Source organism: Triturus cristatus, chromosome 4_2, assembly GCF_964204655.1.
Source record: "Triturus cristatus chromosome 4_2, aTriCri1.1, whole genome shotgun sequence".
In the NCBI taxonomy this organism is placed as follows: Eukaryota; Metazoa; Chordata; class Amphibia; order Caudata; family Salamandridae; genus Triturus; species Triturus cristatus.
In genome coordinates, this window is record NC_140586.1 from 208,051,739 (window position 1) to 208,066,210 (window position 14,472).

Sequence of the window (14,472 nt, forward strand, 5' to 3'; positions counted from 1 at the left end):
ACACAACACATTCATTAAGGGGGACAGAAAGAAGTCAATGTCCGTTAAGAAACTATCATTCGAGGAAACACTCTGTCTCCCTGGAGGATTTGTAACACTTTTGTGTACCTTAGGCAACACACAGAATGCTGGCACTCTAAGGTGGTCCTTCCTAAGAAAGCCATACTCCTAATCATCAAGGAACTCTCCGATCTTGCCATTCAGTTAAGCATTCCTGATAATTATGGACTGCAGTTCTATATACATCTGGTGTGATGACCTCGTAGCTATCAATGTGTGAGTTGTCTCATGACCATTTGCTCATACATAGTCACGTTCATCACCAAAACATTCCCTCCTCTATCCGAAGGCTTTATAACTATCGTGGGTCTGATTGCGAAATCCTGATGGCTTCTCGTTGAGTGGGATAGAGGTTATCCTGATCTTTCCGTATTTTATCTCTTAAGGTTACTAATTTCTTAATGAAAATATCATGAAAAATATCGATATTATGTGGATAGGATGGGATAAGGCGGTATGTGGGTCTGAACCCACTATTGCAGGGGTGTTTATAGCAATCCACAGTGTATCAAGGAGATGAGGCAAATCCTTAATAGGACCCCCCCCCCCCCCCCCCCTTGCTTTGAAGTGCTTCCAGTGCCAATAATCCTTCCACATCCTGATATGAATTTCAGACAGTGGCATATCAGATTCTTGCACAGTGGTTTTACGTTTTTACATTTTGTGTAATTTACATAACTTCAGTTTTCTAATAAAGCAGTATAGACCAATTCATTGTAGGTAAAAAGGTTTTTCCCTATTCTAGCAGGGAAATTTCATCCTTTGTTAGCTCTCGGTTAGATAGTCATCACCATGTGTCTAGCACTCGTTTTTTCCTGTTCCGTCGCTGCATTCTTCCCATTTTGCTGTTCCCGCCACCCACTTCTTCTGATTCTTAGTCTTTGTCTCCACCTTTTCCTAATCCCCTTCTCCTTCCTCTGGGAAGGGGGTTTCTTTGCTTGATCTGTCCGCCTGGCGCAATAGGCGGTGTTCATTCTGAAAACTCGACAGCTCACCCATTTTTCCCCATACTGCTAGAATCCTCATCTGTGCTCACATCTGAGCTGGACTCAGTGGATATGGCGGCATGTTTTTTTTTCCCCCCCCGAGTATCCTCTTGCCTCATCTCTTTCATGTACACATCCTATTTTCTTGGAAATGTTAATATTCTGTCTTCTGCTTAATCTTTTCTCGTTCAAATGATTGTTGATTTTTTTTTTTTTAAACTTCATATTTTGCCAGTCTATCCATTATTTTAGCATGAAGCATTTTTAATAGCGTTTGGTCTTACTCATTCTTTTCTGTCATCTTTAATTTTATTGTGTATGCGTGCTTGGTCTAATTCAGCATATTTTACAAGGATTACATCTTGCCTTCGCTTGATTTAGCCTTAAAATCGTCCCATTCCCCTAGGAGTCCTGGGTGGGGGGATTCATTGGTCAGGACTGTAAAAATGCAGAGGCCTTGTGGGACCTGATTGACCTTAATGTACCTTTTTGCGATTTTTACATCCCACAATTAGCTTTTTTCCTTTTTCATAAATGTTTCTATGGCGAGCAATTGTTTCAATGTCTTGGTACCTGCTTTATTGCTTGTTGTTCTACTTGTGAGGCTCACGCCTCCAACTTTCTCAATATTGCTGAAAAGGTGTTTGCTGCATTCAGTCTCATGGATCACAATCGCTTGTCTGTTGCCATTTTTCTGTTTAGCAAATATTACATGCTCCTCAGCCCGCCCCGGTAACCAGATTCCTCCGGGTGCTGTCTGTATACTGTTGCCAAGAGATCCAATACACGCGAGTAGCCAGGAGACTCCTGGTATGGGTGAAACCAATGGCTTACCCATCTGGGGCTTAACCCCCAAAACTCTGCAATTCCAATCCAGGCAGCATCGGGGACTACCCTCATTTCCGAAGCTAAACGTGTCACCAAGGTAGTTGAATCCACCAAACGTATGGGCACTCTGTGGCTGGTGTGACCTACCCAGCCTGTCGGGAGGCGTGTAGAAGTAAGTCTTGATTTAATGCGCGGAACGCAGCTGCTCCAATGCATTTCGGCTGTAAAAGCCATAGTCAAGGTAAGAAGCCCCATTTCCCATTGTAAATAAATACGTAAACACTGGCAATGACAACTGAGTAAATACTGCTGCGCATTGGCGTACATCTCACATTTCACCACCCTCTATATTACCAAAGACCCTGGTTTACCAGAATTCATTTACATAACACAACAATCACCCAAACAGGATTGCAGTGCCCAAATGCAAATTTAAATGACGAAAATTCACATTCTATCACAAAGATGAGTGAAGCATAGACAGAAGAGATACTAGTGCTAAGATAATCCAATACAGAGAGACACAAAGAAATCTCACGATACAACAATAATGTATCAAAAAAACAATAAATTTGGACTGGGCTTAAACATAAAGTGGAACTGTCAGTTACAGTCCAGGGCGCCTTATTTAAATAAATCATGAACAATAGATAGTGATATTTTTTTTACCATCCTTCTCGTATTTGAGGATTAAGCTACATATATAGATAGATATAGATTTATATATATAGATATATCCAAAAGGTCCACGACCCTTGAGGCTCTTAATTTCTCATTTATTCATGATCACATCTTGGTAATCTACCATCAGCCAACATATTTCAACCACTCTGGCTTGTTCGCGGCTTTCAAGGGGTTTTTGAGTGAAAATATATATATTTAGCAACAAGGGCATTTCAAGGAGTAGATGCAGTGTTTTTGTATTGCTATCGCTCTGAAATTTCAGACTGATTGGGGTTCCCTTCTGTGGCTGAAAAAAGAAAAATGGTGGGTCCTCTAATGACATTCAAATGAATACAGTTATTACAAAAAAAAATCCCTGAATTTTCTGGTTTGTTGTGGATGAATACATACCAATTTTTGGATCTCTTGTATTAATGAAGGCTGGATCTTTAAATAGAGTTCCAAAATCAGTTTTGATTTTCAACATATCCCATCTTAGTTTTATGACCCGTTTCAACTATTGGTAGCCGGTAGAAAAAATGGAAACAAGCGTCATCCTGGTGTGCTAATTTTTAATTTGCTTCTCCAAAAGCTTGTGTCTCAGTAATAAGGGCACTTTATCCATTGATTGTTTCATTACTGATTCTTGGTTGCCTAGTCTTATGAATCTTTTAAACTAGGCTTGCGTTGCTTTGAACACTACATCTTGTGTTGAAATATTTCTATTAATGCAAGTAAACTTAGTAAATGACGGGTGTCTGTTAAGGCTCTCGGGGTGAAAGATATATAATGCAATGTGTTTTTCTCTGTACTTTTATCTGTATGTTTAAATTTGTTTGACCAGACACACTAAAACATGTCAAGGTATCCGATCTTTACTGATATTGTGGCTGAAACAAATGTGTGCTTTCTCCTGGTTCAAAGAGCAGAATTTCAGTTCCAGTTTTTGCTGATCCTTGTCAAATTATGAAAATGTCATCAATATATCTGATGTACATCAGTAATCCTTCTCGCTCTTCTTTATTTTTGTATACATGTTGATCATCAAACCTAGTCACGAGGAAGTCGGTGTGTGTCCCTAACTGTCTAAATACAGAAGACATTTTTAGTTTTTGTTCACAGGCACTATAGAGTAGTTTTAGTTGCACAGATTACCTGATGTACATCATGTACACCTCAACTGTATTACCTTCAAACTCACATAGCAAGTTTTTGAAGTTGGTGACGCAATACCAGGTCAAATATGTGTATATGTGTATGTATATATGTATGTGTATATTTATATATATATATATATCATTGAGAACAAGTTTGACTGTTTTATTGCAATGTACATGACTCAGATTATATGGTAAACATATTGTTTTTGACACAAGCCATCCGAGTACATGACACATGGTTTTCTTTTTCTTATACAAGTTACTTGGTAATTGCACACACAATATGGCTAGCCACATTTTACTAACACTGCATTCACCGAACGTTGATCTGAGCTACATATTCATGAAGTGGGTTAAGTTGATAATGGTACCTTGAGTTTACATTTTTGGGGTGGGTGTAAAAGCAATAAATGCACAAGTATGGTGGCCATAGTAGTGATGTATTAATCTAGTGGAGTTGCAGGTGGATCACCCTGGTGATGGACATTATTGAGACAGGAATTTTGATGTTGTGGGGTAAATTTGATTTGGTATACATTTGTTTCAGGTTAATTAGTTTGCCCCAGAAGGACAATGTTTGAAATGCATTAAGCACTCTAAAGAAAACAAATTAATTTGGAATATTTTTCTTTTGGAATATTGCCTCAGTTATGAAAGCAGTAACCGTATCTTGAATAGAAAATATAATGAAAATGCAAACAATCTCATGAATGTTACATAAAAAATTGAACGTTTTGAAAAGCTCCTTCAGGAGTCAATCTGTTAAGGGGGATTATATTGTTGGTTGTCATATAACATACTGTGTTGGAATCAAAAGGACCTCTGGATGGAAGGTCCACCTGGTCAGCATGAAGGAGTGTGAACACCATACATATACGATTACCTGGTGTGCCATAAGAACTGTTTATTTTGTTACTTTCTCTGATATTTTCCATTCGGACCTAGTAAAACATCATATAGGTAATGGCTGACTTACTTTGTCGTGGCTGTTTCTTTAAAGACCCAGTCCACGAAGTTGCTAAAATGCTCAAAGTTTGGGATATGAATCAGCTAACAATTCGTATTCATTTGTCGGATAAGTAGGATCCTTCATACTGAAAGCCTAGCAGATGAAAATCTGGATGCACTGGCAGGAAGCGGAAGTCTGATTCAGTCTCTGCCTTTGCGAGAAGAGCCCCTTTTCACAGCAACTTACACATGGGCAAAGCCTGATCTGAGGAAACATACTTCACTGAACATAGAGTAGGTTTGAGTGTCATTAACTGACTCGTCTTGGGGAACGGAGAGATTTTATTTCTGAAATACCCAGGCTTCTTTTGTGAGAGTAGGCCCAATCGTGACCACAGAACCTTCAAGAGGTTCACCCCTGAAAGGCCCAGCTATTCTACCCAAATGAACCTTTTCATTCTTACACTAAGCTGCATTACTTTTGAGTGCCAAGGACTGGTCGTTTTCACTAAACGTGCTTCCCAGAACCCCATCTGCTGATGTATACTAAAACCGTAACAAACTCCAATAAAGCTGTTGAGCAGTCTTCGTTAGGATACCAGTGCAGTCAGGATGAACTTCAAGTTGACCTTGCTTGAGCAATCTCTCCGGGGTCTTACTTTTGGGTTACTTTTTTTGAAGCAACTGAATTCAGGATGTGCGTGCTTGTGAACTGAGTGAAATACTGCCTTAGACGGCAACCAACATCTGGGAAGGCTTTGCTCCCCAACAAGTGGCACAGTTACCGGTTTAGTGACCGATACTGGCGTCTGAGTTGGCTGCAATAATGGAAGCAGGTTCTTAGTCTAACCGTCCCATGACTGCCATATCTGCATCTGTTCCACTGGTTTCCGTCTTTTTTATTTGCTTTGGTGCCACTTGAGAAAATCAACCACCACTATCACAAATTTCTGTAATAACAGTTCAAAGGCTAGCAATGCCCTGGCAGCACTTGTAAGGGCGAGATTCAGACCCAACCCATGTAAAACACTGTCACTGCTAAGAATTGGCATGGACTGCAACCCTATAACGTGACCTTAATAACTGTCCTTGTATTAGTTATAAACCAAACCCAGAAATAGACACGATTAAAGATTCCTGAAGGCTGGAACCCCTAATATTCCAAGTGGTAGTCTCTCCTTGGCAGGCTTGCTCCTATTTCAGCACACCCGAAGTCTGGGTACTTTGTGCCTTCTGACTTGGACTGTAGAAGCAGCACATACTCTTTTAGCAGTGACCCATAATGTTCATTCATAGTATGGCATTGGTTGAGATCTTTTGGGGCAGTGACCCATAATGTTCATTCATAGTATGGCATTGGTTGAGATCTTTTGGGGTGTAGAAATCTTTGCAGTAGAGACACCCCATGTCTATTCACAGTATTGTTATGACTGAATTTCTGGGTTGGGGCAGCCACAATTGTGCAGCAAATTCATCCAGTGGATGAAAGAATCTAAGCAGATATTCTCTTATTTTTTTAATACAGGAAATGTAGTTTTCTGTGCAAGTGAGAGGGAACTAAACTTACTGCTTGCTGATGACGACCAATGTCTCCAGGCTAGACAGCCACAGTTGCTCTTCAGGGTACATGGGTGACTGTGCGGGGAATGCAGGAGGGACTGACATTGCCTATCCTGTGTCTGATGTGAGCTTCCATTTTGGTCCACAGGATATCAATCAGGAGGTCTACAACTTCCTGGCAACAGCTGGATCGAAGTATGGTGTGGGATTCTGGAAACCTGGGTCTGGCATCATTCATCAGGTGTGTTGAAATTTCTTTGTACCAACTGTGTTAATTCTAGCTTGGGATGGTGAGCTATACATTGATGTTTTAACCTCACTGGACAGCGCAATAATCTCAATGTCCTGTTAGCTGTGGGGCCATTAAAGGTAGCAGTACCATGTCTGTGTCATTTAGAAAGTAGCCTTAGAAGCTTTTTGTTTTTGATGTCACTACTGAATATCCTATGAATATTCTGTTGACAGCTGTGGTTCATGTGGTCATGGATGGAGCTTTACTCATGAATGTGCTTTGACAGCTGTGGAGAAAGTTTTGTGTAAATTATGTAATGTTAGAGGTGCACAGTTATGTCCTCTTCGTTTGTGCCCAGAGTACAGCTGTAACCTCTGAATTCCCAATGAGAGATGTCGTTTTGGCCTCGATGCACCTGCAGCATCCAAAAGCCTGGTGAGCTAAGCTTTTGGCCTTGATGGAGCAGTAATCTGACTGTCCTGTGGAATACAACAGAGCTGACCTCTGTCACATGGCGAACCTAAAGTGCAGCCTCTGTTAACATAATTACTGCTCTCTATATACATGCTATCAGACTGACTGTGGCAGAATAATGTATAGTTTGTGGACAGATCTTTCCACCTGCACCTCATGAGGGAGTTGGGAGGGTGTGGTTTGGCAGGGTAACCAAGGAAAATGAAATGCCTACCCATTCACCCAATATATAGGTCTATACAGTCTACCATAAAGGGGGTCCCTTGGCAATCACTAGACATTAGCAAACATTTCTGTGTGTGTGTGAGAGAACTGGAGATCGGTTGACGGTATCTGTTTACTTGTGCTTAGCTGGCAGTGTGTGGGGACTTCTGCTTAGCTGGCAGTGTGTGGGGACTTCTGCTTAGCCGGCAGTATGTGGGGCATTGTGCTTGGCTGGCAGTGTGTGTGGACTAGCGCCTGACTGGCTGTTTGCATGGACTGTTGCTTGGCTAGCGGTCTTAGTGGATGTCACATTTCTGGCGGTGTGCATGGACTTTCGCTTGGCTGGTGATGTGCTGGGGTGGTGTGTGTGTGTGTGTGTGTGTGTGTGAATGGCGCTTGGTTGGGGGTATGCATGGATGGAGCTTGGCTGGTGGTATGCATGGCTTGCGTGGATCCTCCAGTGTTTTATTGCCCAGAATCCCCTGCAAACCTCAAATTTTGCTAACAATACACACTTTCCTCACATTTTGGTGTGGAAAACTCATCGGATCAATGTGCCGGCAAAAATTTCCCACCACCCAGCGTTCCCCTCTCGATAAGTGATACCTCACTTGTGTGGGTGCCCAAAGCAGAGAACCTAAAAACGTATTAAATGAAAAACTGAGGGGTGAACCAAAGTGGGTCCAGAAGGGCAGTTTCTTTTCATACGTTTTTAGGCTGACACTGCTTTGGGCACCCACACGAGTGAGGTATAATTTTTATCGAGAGACTGAGGAGAACGCTGGGTGGTGGGAAATTCTTGCTGGCTTGGTAATATCGCAAACTTCCCACACACAGATGGGAGGAAAATGTTACTTAGCTAGATTTGTGGCTTGCAGGGAATTCTGGGTAACACAATGCTGGGGGATCCACACAAGCCACACATTACTGAACTCCCCTGGGTGTCTAGTTTTCAGAAATGTCTGGGTTTGGTAGGTTTCCCTAGATAGGCGCCGAGCCCTGGCCCAAAAACGCAGGTGACAAAACAGCCTGTTTTTGCAAGGGGGGGGGGGCACCTGCCTTTTTGGTCCCGGGCTAGGCGGCCATCTAGGGAAACCTACCAAACCCAGACATTTTTGAAAACTGGACACCCAGGGGAGTCCAGGGAGGTGGAGCTTGCATAGATCCCCTAATGTTTCCTTACCCAGAATCCCCTGAAAACCTCAAATTTAGCTTAAAAAATCATTTTCCGCTCCTTTCTGAGTAGTAAAGTTGTGAGATCACTAGGCCGACACAAATTTCCTACCACCCAGCTTTCCCCCAGGTCTCCTGTAAAAATTGTACCTCACTTGTTTGGGTGGGCCAAGTACCAGCAACACGAAAGGGCCCACAACGTATTTGGAGACATTAAAATGATGCATCACAATTGGCCTGTTTTTGCAAGGGGGACACCTGCGTTTTTGGTTTCGGGCTAGGTGGCCATCGAAGGAAATCTACCAAACCCAGACATTTCTGAAAACTAGACACCCGGGGGAGTCCAGGGAGGTGTAGCTTGCGTGGATCCCCCAATGATTTCTTAACCAGAATCCTCTTCAAACCTCAACTTTAGCTAAAAAAAAAATCACATTTTCCTTACATTTCTGGCTGGGATCACCGCACCATCAGAAATTTCCTACCACCCAGCGTTCCCCTCGGTCTCCCAAGTAAAATTATACATCACTTGTGTGGGTGGGCCAAGGGCCTGCGACTAGGAAAGACCCAAAACAAATATTAAGGGGATAGCACAGCGAGCCTTAAGCACTATATATTTTTTTATATATATTTTGGACGATTCTGCATTGCACACCCAAACAAGTGAGGTATCATTGTTATCGGGAGACCAAGGAGAATGCTAGCTGGTAGGAAATTTGTGCTGGTGCGGTGATCCCAGACATCAATGTAAGGGGATTGTAATTTTTCTTTTTTTAGCCACATTTGAGGATTCAGAGCAAGAAAACATTATGGGATCCACGCACGCCACACCTCCATGAACTTTCCCGGGTGTCTAGTTTTTAGAAATGTTTGGGTTTGGTAGGTTTACCTAGATAGCTGCCTAGCACAGGATGTTGGGGGTTGTGGGGGCACCATCGTTTCAGCTCACCAAGCCCAGGGGCTTCGGGTGCAGGGGTGCCTTTTGACGTCTTGAGGCTTATTACCAGAACCGGTCGCGGTCGGTGGGGGAGCCTCTGGATTCACACTGCAGGCGCCACTGTGGAGATCAGGAGATATCAGCCAACGCTAGACTCTAGGTCCAGATCGCTGGGGGAACTTCACTGTGCAGGTGAGCCACGCAGACTTGGTCCGTGGGCGTCCGGTGCAGAGTGGGCAGGGATCGTGGTTCCATCAGGATCCAGAGGCATTGGAGTTGGTTTCTTTTGGACAGGTCTGCTGTCAACGAGAAATTGTAGTCCTCTTTGAAGGCAGCAGTCCTCTCAGGGTTTTTAGAGGTCGCTGGCTGCAAGACGGGCCACAGGTTTGCAGAAGCTGGAGACAGGCTGGTTGGGCAGGAGCCAAGGCAGTCGTCATCTTCAGTCTTCTCTGCAGGGATGTCTTCTTGCTTCTTAGGTTGTTGCAGATTTAGTTTCTAGGTCTGGGGCAGCCATCTAAATGTTAGATTTAGGGGTGTTTAAGGGGAGTAGCAAGTAGGGCCAATGGCACTTTACCTGGGGTGACTACACCCTCTATTATACCACCCTCCTGGGGGAGGGGGCATAGACCTAGCCCTGATTGGAGGTGTCTCCCCGTTTTCAAGATGGCAGGAACTGAAAGATGTGCTTCACCCCTCCTCCCCCACCTTAGGTGTAAAGTTGACAGAGGTGGCCACAACTCCTATTCTCCTCCGTTTTCACGCCCAAAGTGTGAGTGTAAACCAGGGGCTGGCATCTGCTGCTAGCAGCAGAGGCTGGGGGTTGCATTACAAAGGCGGCAGGCCTTTGAAACTTCTACCTTCGAGCACTAGCCCATCCTTGGGGAGAAGGTGTGACACCTCTGCCCAGAATGTTCATTGTTTTTGTCCCAGAGAGCAGGGGCTCTCTACCCAGGGGTCCAGAAATGTGTCTGGTGTTGGCTGGCTGCCTTTAGCCAGTCAAGAGACTACACCAGGTTAGGTAGGTTTTGCCTTCTGGGTACATGGTGCATACAATAAAATGCACACTGGCATCAGTGTGGATTTATTGAGACAAGTAGTTTGGTACCAAATACTCCAGTGCTCAGTGAAGCCATCATGGTGCTGTGGAACTATTGTTGCCGAGTTTCCAGCCCATGTACTCTCTATGGCTTCACTGGCACCGTATTAAGGAATGGACCCCAATATTGTAGGGCATATCTGATCATGCAGATATGCTGTCACCTGTGGTTTAGTGCACCCTGCCCTAGGGCTGTGAGGCCTGCTAGAGGGGTGACTTACCTATACTTCCAGACAGTGCTGGCTGGCATGGTACCCAGGCAGGGTGCCATGTTGACTTTGTCGTTTTCTCCCTCACAGGGGCATGCAAGCTGCAAGGTCAGTGGCATGGTCCCAGTGGGGAGGGGGGGTTCCCAGGGAATCCCTTTTCAGCTTCCAGGCCCTATGTACCCAAGGTACCATTTAGTAGGGACTTACAGGGGGTAGAAGTATATGTAGAAGTATGTGTTTTGGGAAGAAGCACTGGCACAGGGGACCTGGATGCCAGGGACCCTGTGTACTACAGTTGAAACCACCTCAATACCAGGCAAAAAGTGGGGGCTAACCATGCAAAAAAAGGCCCTTTCTCGCAGGCCATTTAAGCATACGTTTTTATATTTGATAAGCTAAAAGCCCCTTACTTGATGGGAGGAGTACTCTTAGACGCAAGCGTGAGAACACCCTGGAGCGTGAGATGTAAGGCATTATGGTCACTATCTAAGCCTTCTATAATTACCATATCTTTCATAAAGGGCCAAGGCAGTAGTTCAAGCAGAATATAATCTATTTTCCTAGTACAATTGGCACGACTGTGTGCTTACAACCTAAGTCTGATAATGAGCGGCCATTACATGCCGTAAGACCCAAATTAGCTGATACTCCCATTAGTTGACTAGATTGCTTAGTCCTTTTTAGGTCTCAGCCCGACGTGGCAGCGCATGCGCTGCCCTAGTCATACGAGGCTTCTTGGAATCGATACGATTCCAGAAGCCTTGTCCCAGCTCCGCCTTAATTAGGTCTCGGCCTGACGTGGCAACGCATGCGCTGCCCTAGTCATACAAGGCTTCTTGGAATCGATACGATTCCAGAAGCCTCGTCCCAGCTCCGGCTTCAGCTGTGATTTGTGCGCGTTGTTTTGTGTCACGAATTATGCCAAAGGCAGTGCAATGATTGCACAGAAGGCATGTCAGTCCCTCATTGTTGCCACCCGGTCTCCTTTTAACTACGCCCTGCGGGATTGGATCTTTTATCCGCGGCGTTACCCTAGTGCCTTTTTTTTACTGGGAAAGCACTATGTTTCCCCTTGCGTCTGTCTCTCGGAGACACAGCTGCTTACCACTGTAGTTCTGTACCATAGCCTGGACGGTTATCTCTATTATGTTGATTCAAAAAGTGCTGATGTGAGTTTGTACTTCGAACTACAGCCGAATGCTGAATGAACCCTCTGTTCTGTTCTGTTTGGAAGTGGGTGCTGAATTGATGTTGCATTTTGTTCCTCAAGACCGCACAGAACATAAACTGCACTATGTTCTGCCACACCAGCGATATGACGTCACACTATGTGTAAGCAGTAGCAGTGAAGCGACACCGCGTTCTCTCGGGCTCACATAACTGTGACCTCCCACTGCGTGTTAAGTAGCAGTGAAGCGACGCTGCGTCCTCTCCGTGTGACACAGCAATGACGTCACACTGCCTGTTAACTAGCAGTGAAGTGCGTGTTTTTTTTTTTTTTTTACATTTTATTCGAAACCGTTAGCACACAATAAAATACAAACAAGGGCCTACAACCACCAGGGCCGGCCGCTATAGAGCCCAAGGGCCCGCAATGTAACGCCACACAATCCGTTGAACCATAGGCAAGGCGCCCGGCAGTTCGTGAATACATATAACAGGCCGTGGTCATAGGCCAGGAGCAATTGAAAGCAACAGTTTCATTTTGTATTAAGTAGAAAACACACTCAAGGCAATGAGAGTCCGAAGTAGCAGCGTGCTCTTCCCGGGACGGGGAATAACATATAATGTCCAAAGCAGTTCCTGTCCGGGAGCTGTAGAGGGGGGCAATGGGAAAACAAAGCATGGAGCACACATCAAGCCCTCCCGCGTAACGCACGGCTAGGGGGTCCGAGCAATATCGACCTCTAGTGGCAGAGGCGGGGTGCAGATACGTCCCCGATATAGATTCCACGGACCCCATACCCTAGTCCATTTTCCTGGCTTACCTCTCGCCACATACGCCGTCTTTTCCCTAAACATACACCAGTCCATATTCTCCTTCCATACATCAATCGTGGGCGGCCTCGGGGAGCCCCATAGCTGTGCAATGTTACGCTTAGCCACCATGTACCCCAAGGTCACCCACTGCGTCTGTGCCGCATTACAATCATTCGGTTCCCAGACATTCAACAAACACCTCCTAGCCTCTGGCAACAGGGCCACATGCGTGCCCCTCTCTATTACAGTGTGGATACCGTTCCAGAATCGCACAATCTCCGAACATTCCCACAAGATATGAAGGAACGTGCCCGGTAGGCCACATCCACGCTTACACAATCCATCCATCGAATAACCAATACGCAGCAAACCGGGCCCTGTGACATACACTCTATGGAGGATCTTCAGTTGTACAAACCGTAGGCGGGCCGGGATCGCCACCTCTTTCGGGGAGGCCACCGCCGATACCCAGTCCTCATCATCCAATTCCAAGCCATCGCCCGTCCACGCCTCCCTCAAACGGAGCAGCAAGTCCGCACGATCGTTAATGAGTTTCTTATAAATCAGGGAAATAGTGCTGTCGGGCACGTAGCCATCCAACACTCTTTCCTCCAGTGGGGAATACTCGGGGATAGCAGTAGCATCCGGAAAAACCGAACAAAGCGCATGGTAGACTTGAGCATACCGGAAGTACTCCCTATCATTTAATTTATATTCAAGTTTAAGCGTTTCGAACGTTTTGAAAGATCCCTTCGCCCACAGATCACCCACCTTACATATACCAATCGTATCCCATTTCTCGAAGCCTTTCGATCTCCACAAACAGCCCAACCGCCCAGAAGCATACAACGGCGTCGCCCGAGTCAAGCGATCCTTCCACCCCATCGCAGCATTCGCCGCGTGCCACACACGCACCGCCACCCGCGTGGGTCCCGTCAACCGCGTGTCCTGGGTCACCGAGTACAGCGCCCTATTATAGTCCCCACCCGGAAGCAGTTGTTTATCCATCTCGAAGGCCGGGTTTAAAGCAGGGCCATATATCCCGTGGTTCACTGCCGCCAACTGAGACGCCCAATAGTATCGTTTAATGTCGGGGAGGGCGACCCCCCCCATCATACCAAGGGAGCGTCAACTTGGCGAGAGCAATCCGCGGCCGCCCGTCCCAAAACAGTTGGCGCTGCAGACCCTCCACCTCCCGGAAATAACGGGCCGGCACGACATCAAGAGTATTTTGCAAAGCATACAAGAAACGCCGCAGCGACATCATTTTAAACAATGCCGCCCGTCCGAGCGGCGAGAGCGGAAGTCGTCGCCATCTCGCCACGTCGGCCTTCAATCGTTGAAGGGGAGGTAGAAGGTTTCGCTCATAGCGAACCGCGGGGTCCAGTGAGATAAAGATTCCCAAATATTTGAACCCCAGGGTAACAATCTGAACTGGGCAGTCCCGCGGCAGAAGGGGGGCATCCCCCGAGAGGACGTAGACGCACGACTTGGCCCAGTTGATGACCAGGCCGGAGTTGCGGCCAAAAGAATTCAGCACATCCACCAATACAATTAGCGACCGCCGGGGAGACGTAAGATACAGAAGGATATCATCCGCGTAAAGGGAGACACGGTCTTCGAATTCCGGCGTCCATCTAATGCCTCGCAACGACGGCTCCCAACGCAACCAGGCGGCGAGAGGCTCCAAAGAAAGTGCAAAGAGAAGGGGTGATAGCGGACACCCCTGCCGCGTACCTCTCCCCAGTGCGACGGGAGCCGACACCCTACCATTCACCACCACCTGAGCCAGTGGGTCAGCGTATAGTAATTTTACCCAACCAATAAACTCCGGGCCGAACCCAAATTTCGCCAACACGGCCCAAATCTATGGCCACTCCAAAGTGTCGAATGCCATAGTAGCATCCAAAGATGCCAATATGGCCGGCTCACGTATGAATTCCGCTCTAGCAAGCACGCCGTGCA

At 45.9% G+C, this 14,472-nt stretch overlaps 1 protein-coding gene across 1 annotated transcript in view; it reads left to right on the forward strand.

Moving 5' to 3' along the window:
- ACO2 (aconitase 2) overlaps nt 1-14,472 on the forward strand; it is a 392,352-nt gene that overhangs the window by 112,436 nt on the left and 265,444 nt on the right. Inside the window, exon 4 of the mRNA XM_085601209.1 lies at nt 6,354-6,446. Within this exon, the coding sequence (XP_085457335.1) occupies nt 6,354-6,446 (93 nt within the window). The remainder of the gene's footprint in view (nt 1-6,353; nt 6,447-14,472) is intronic.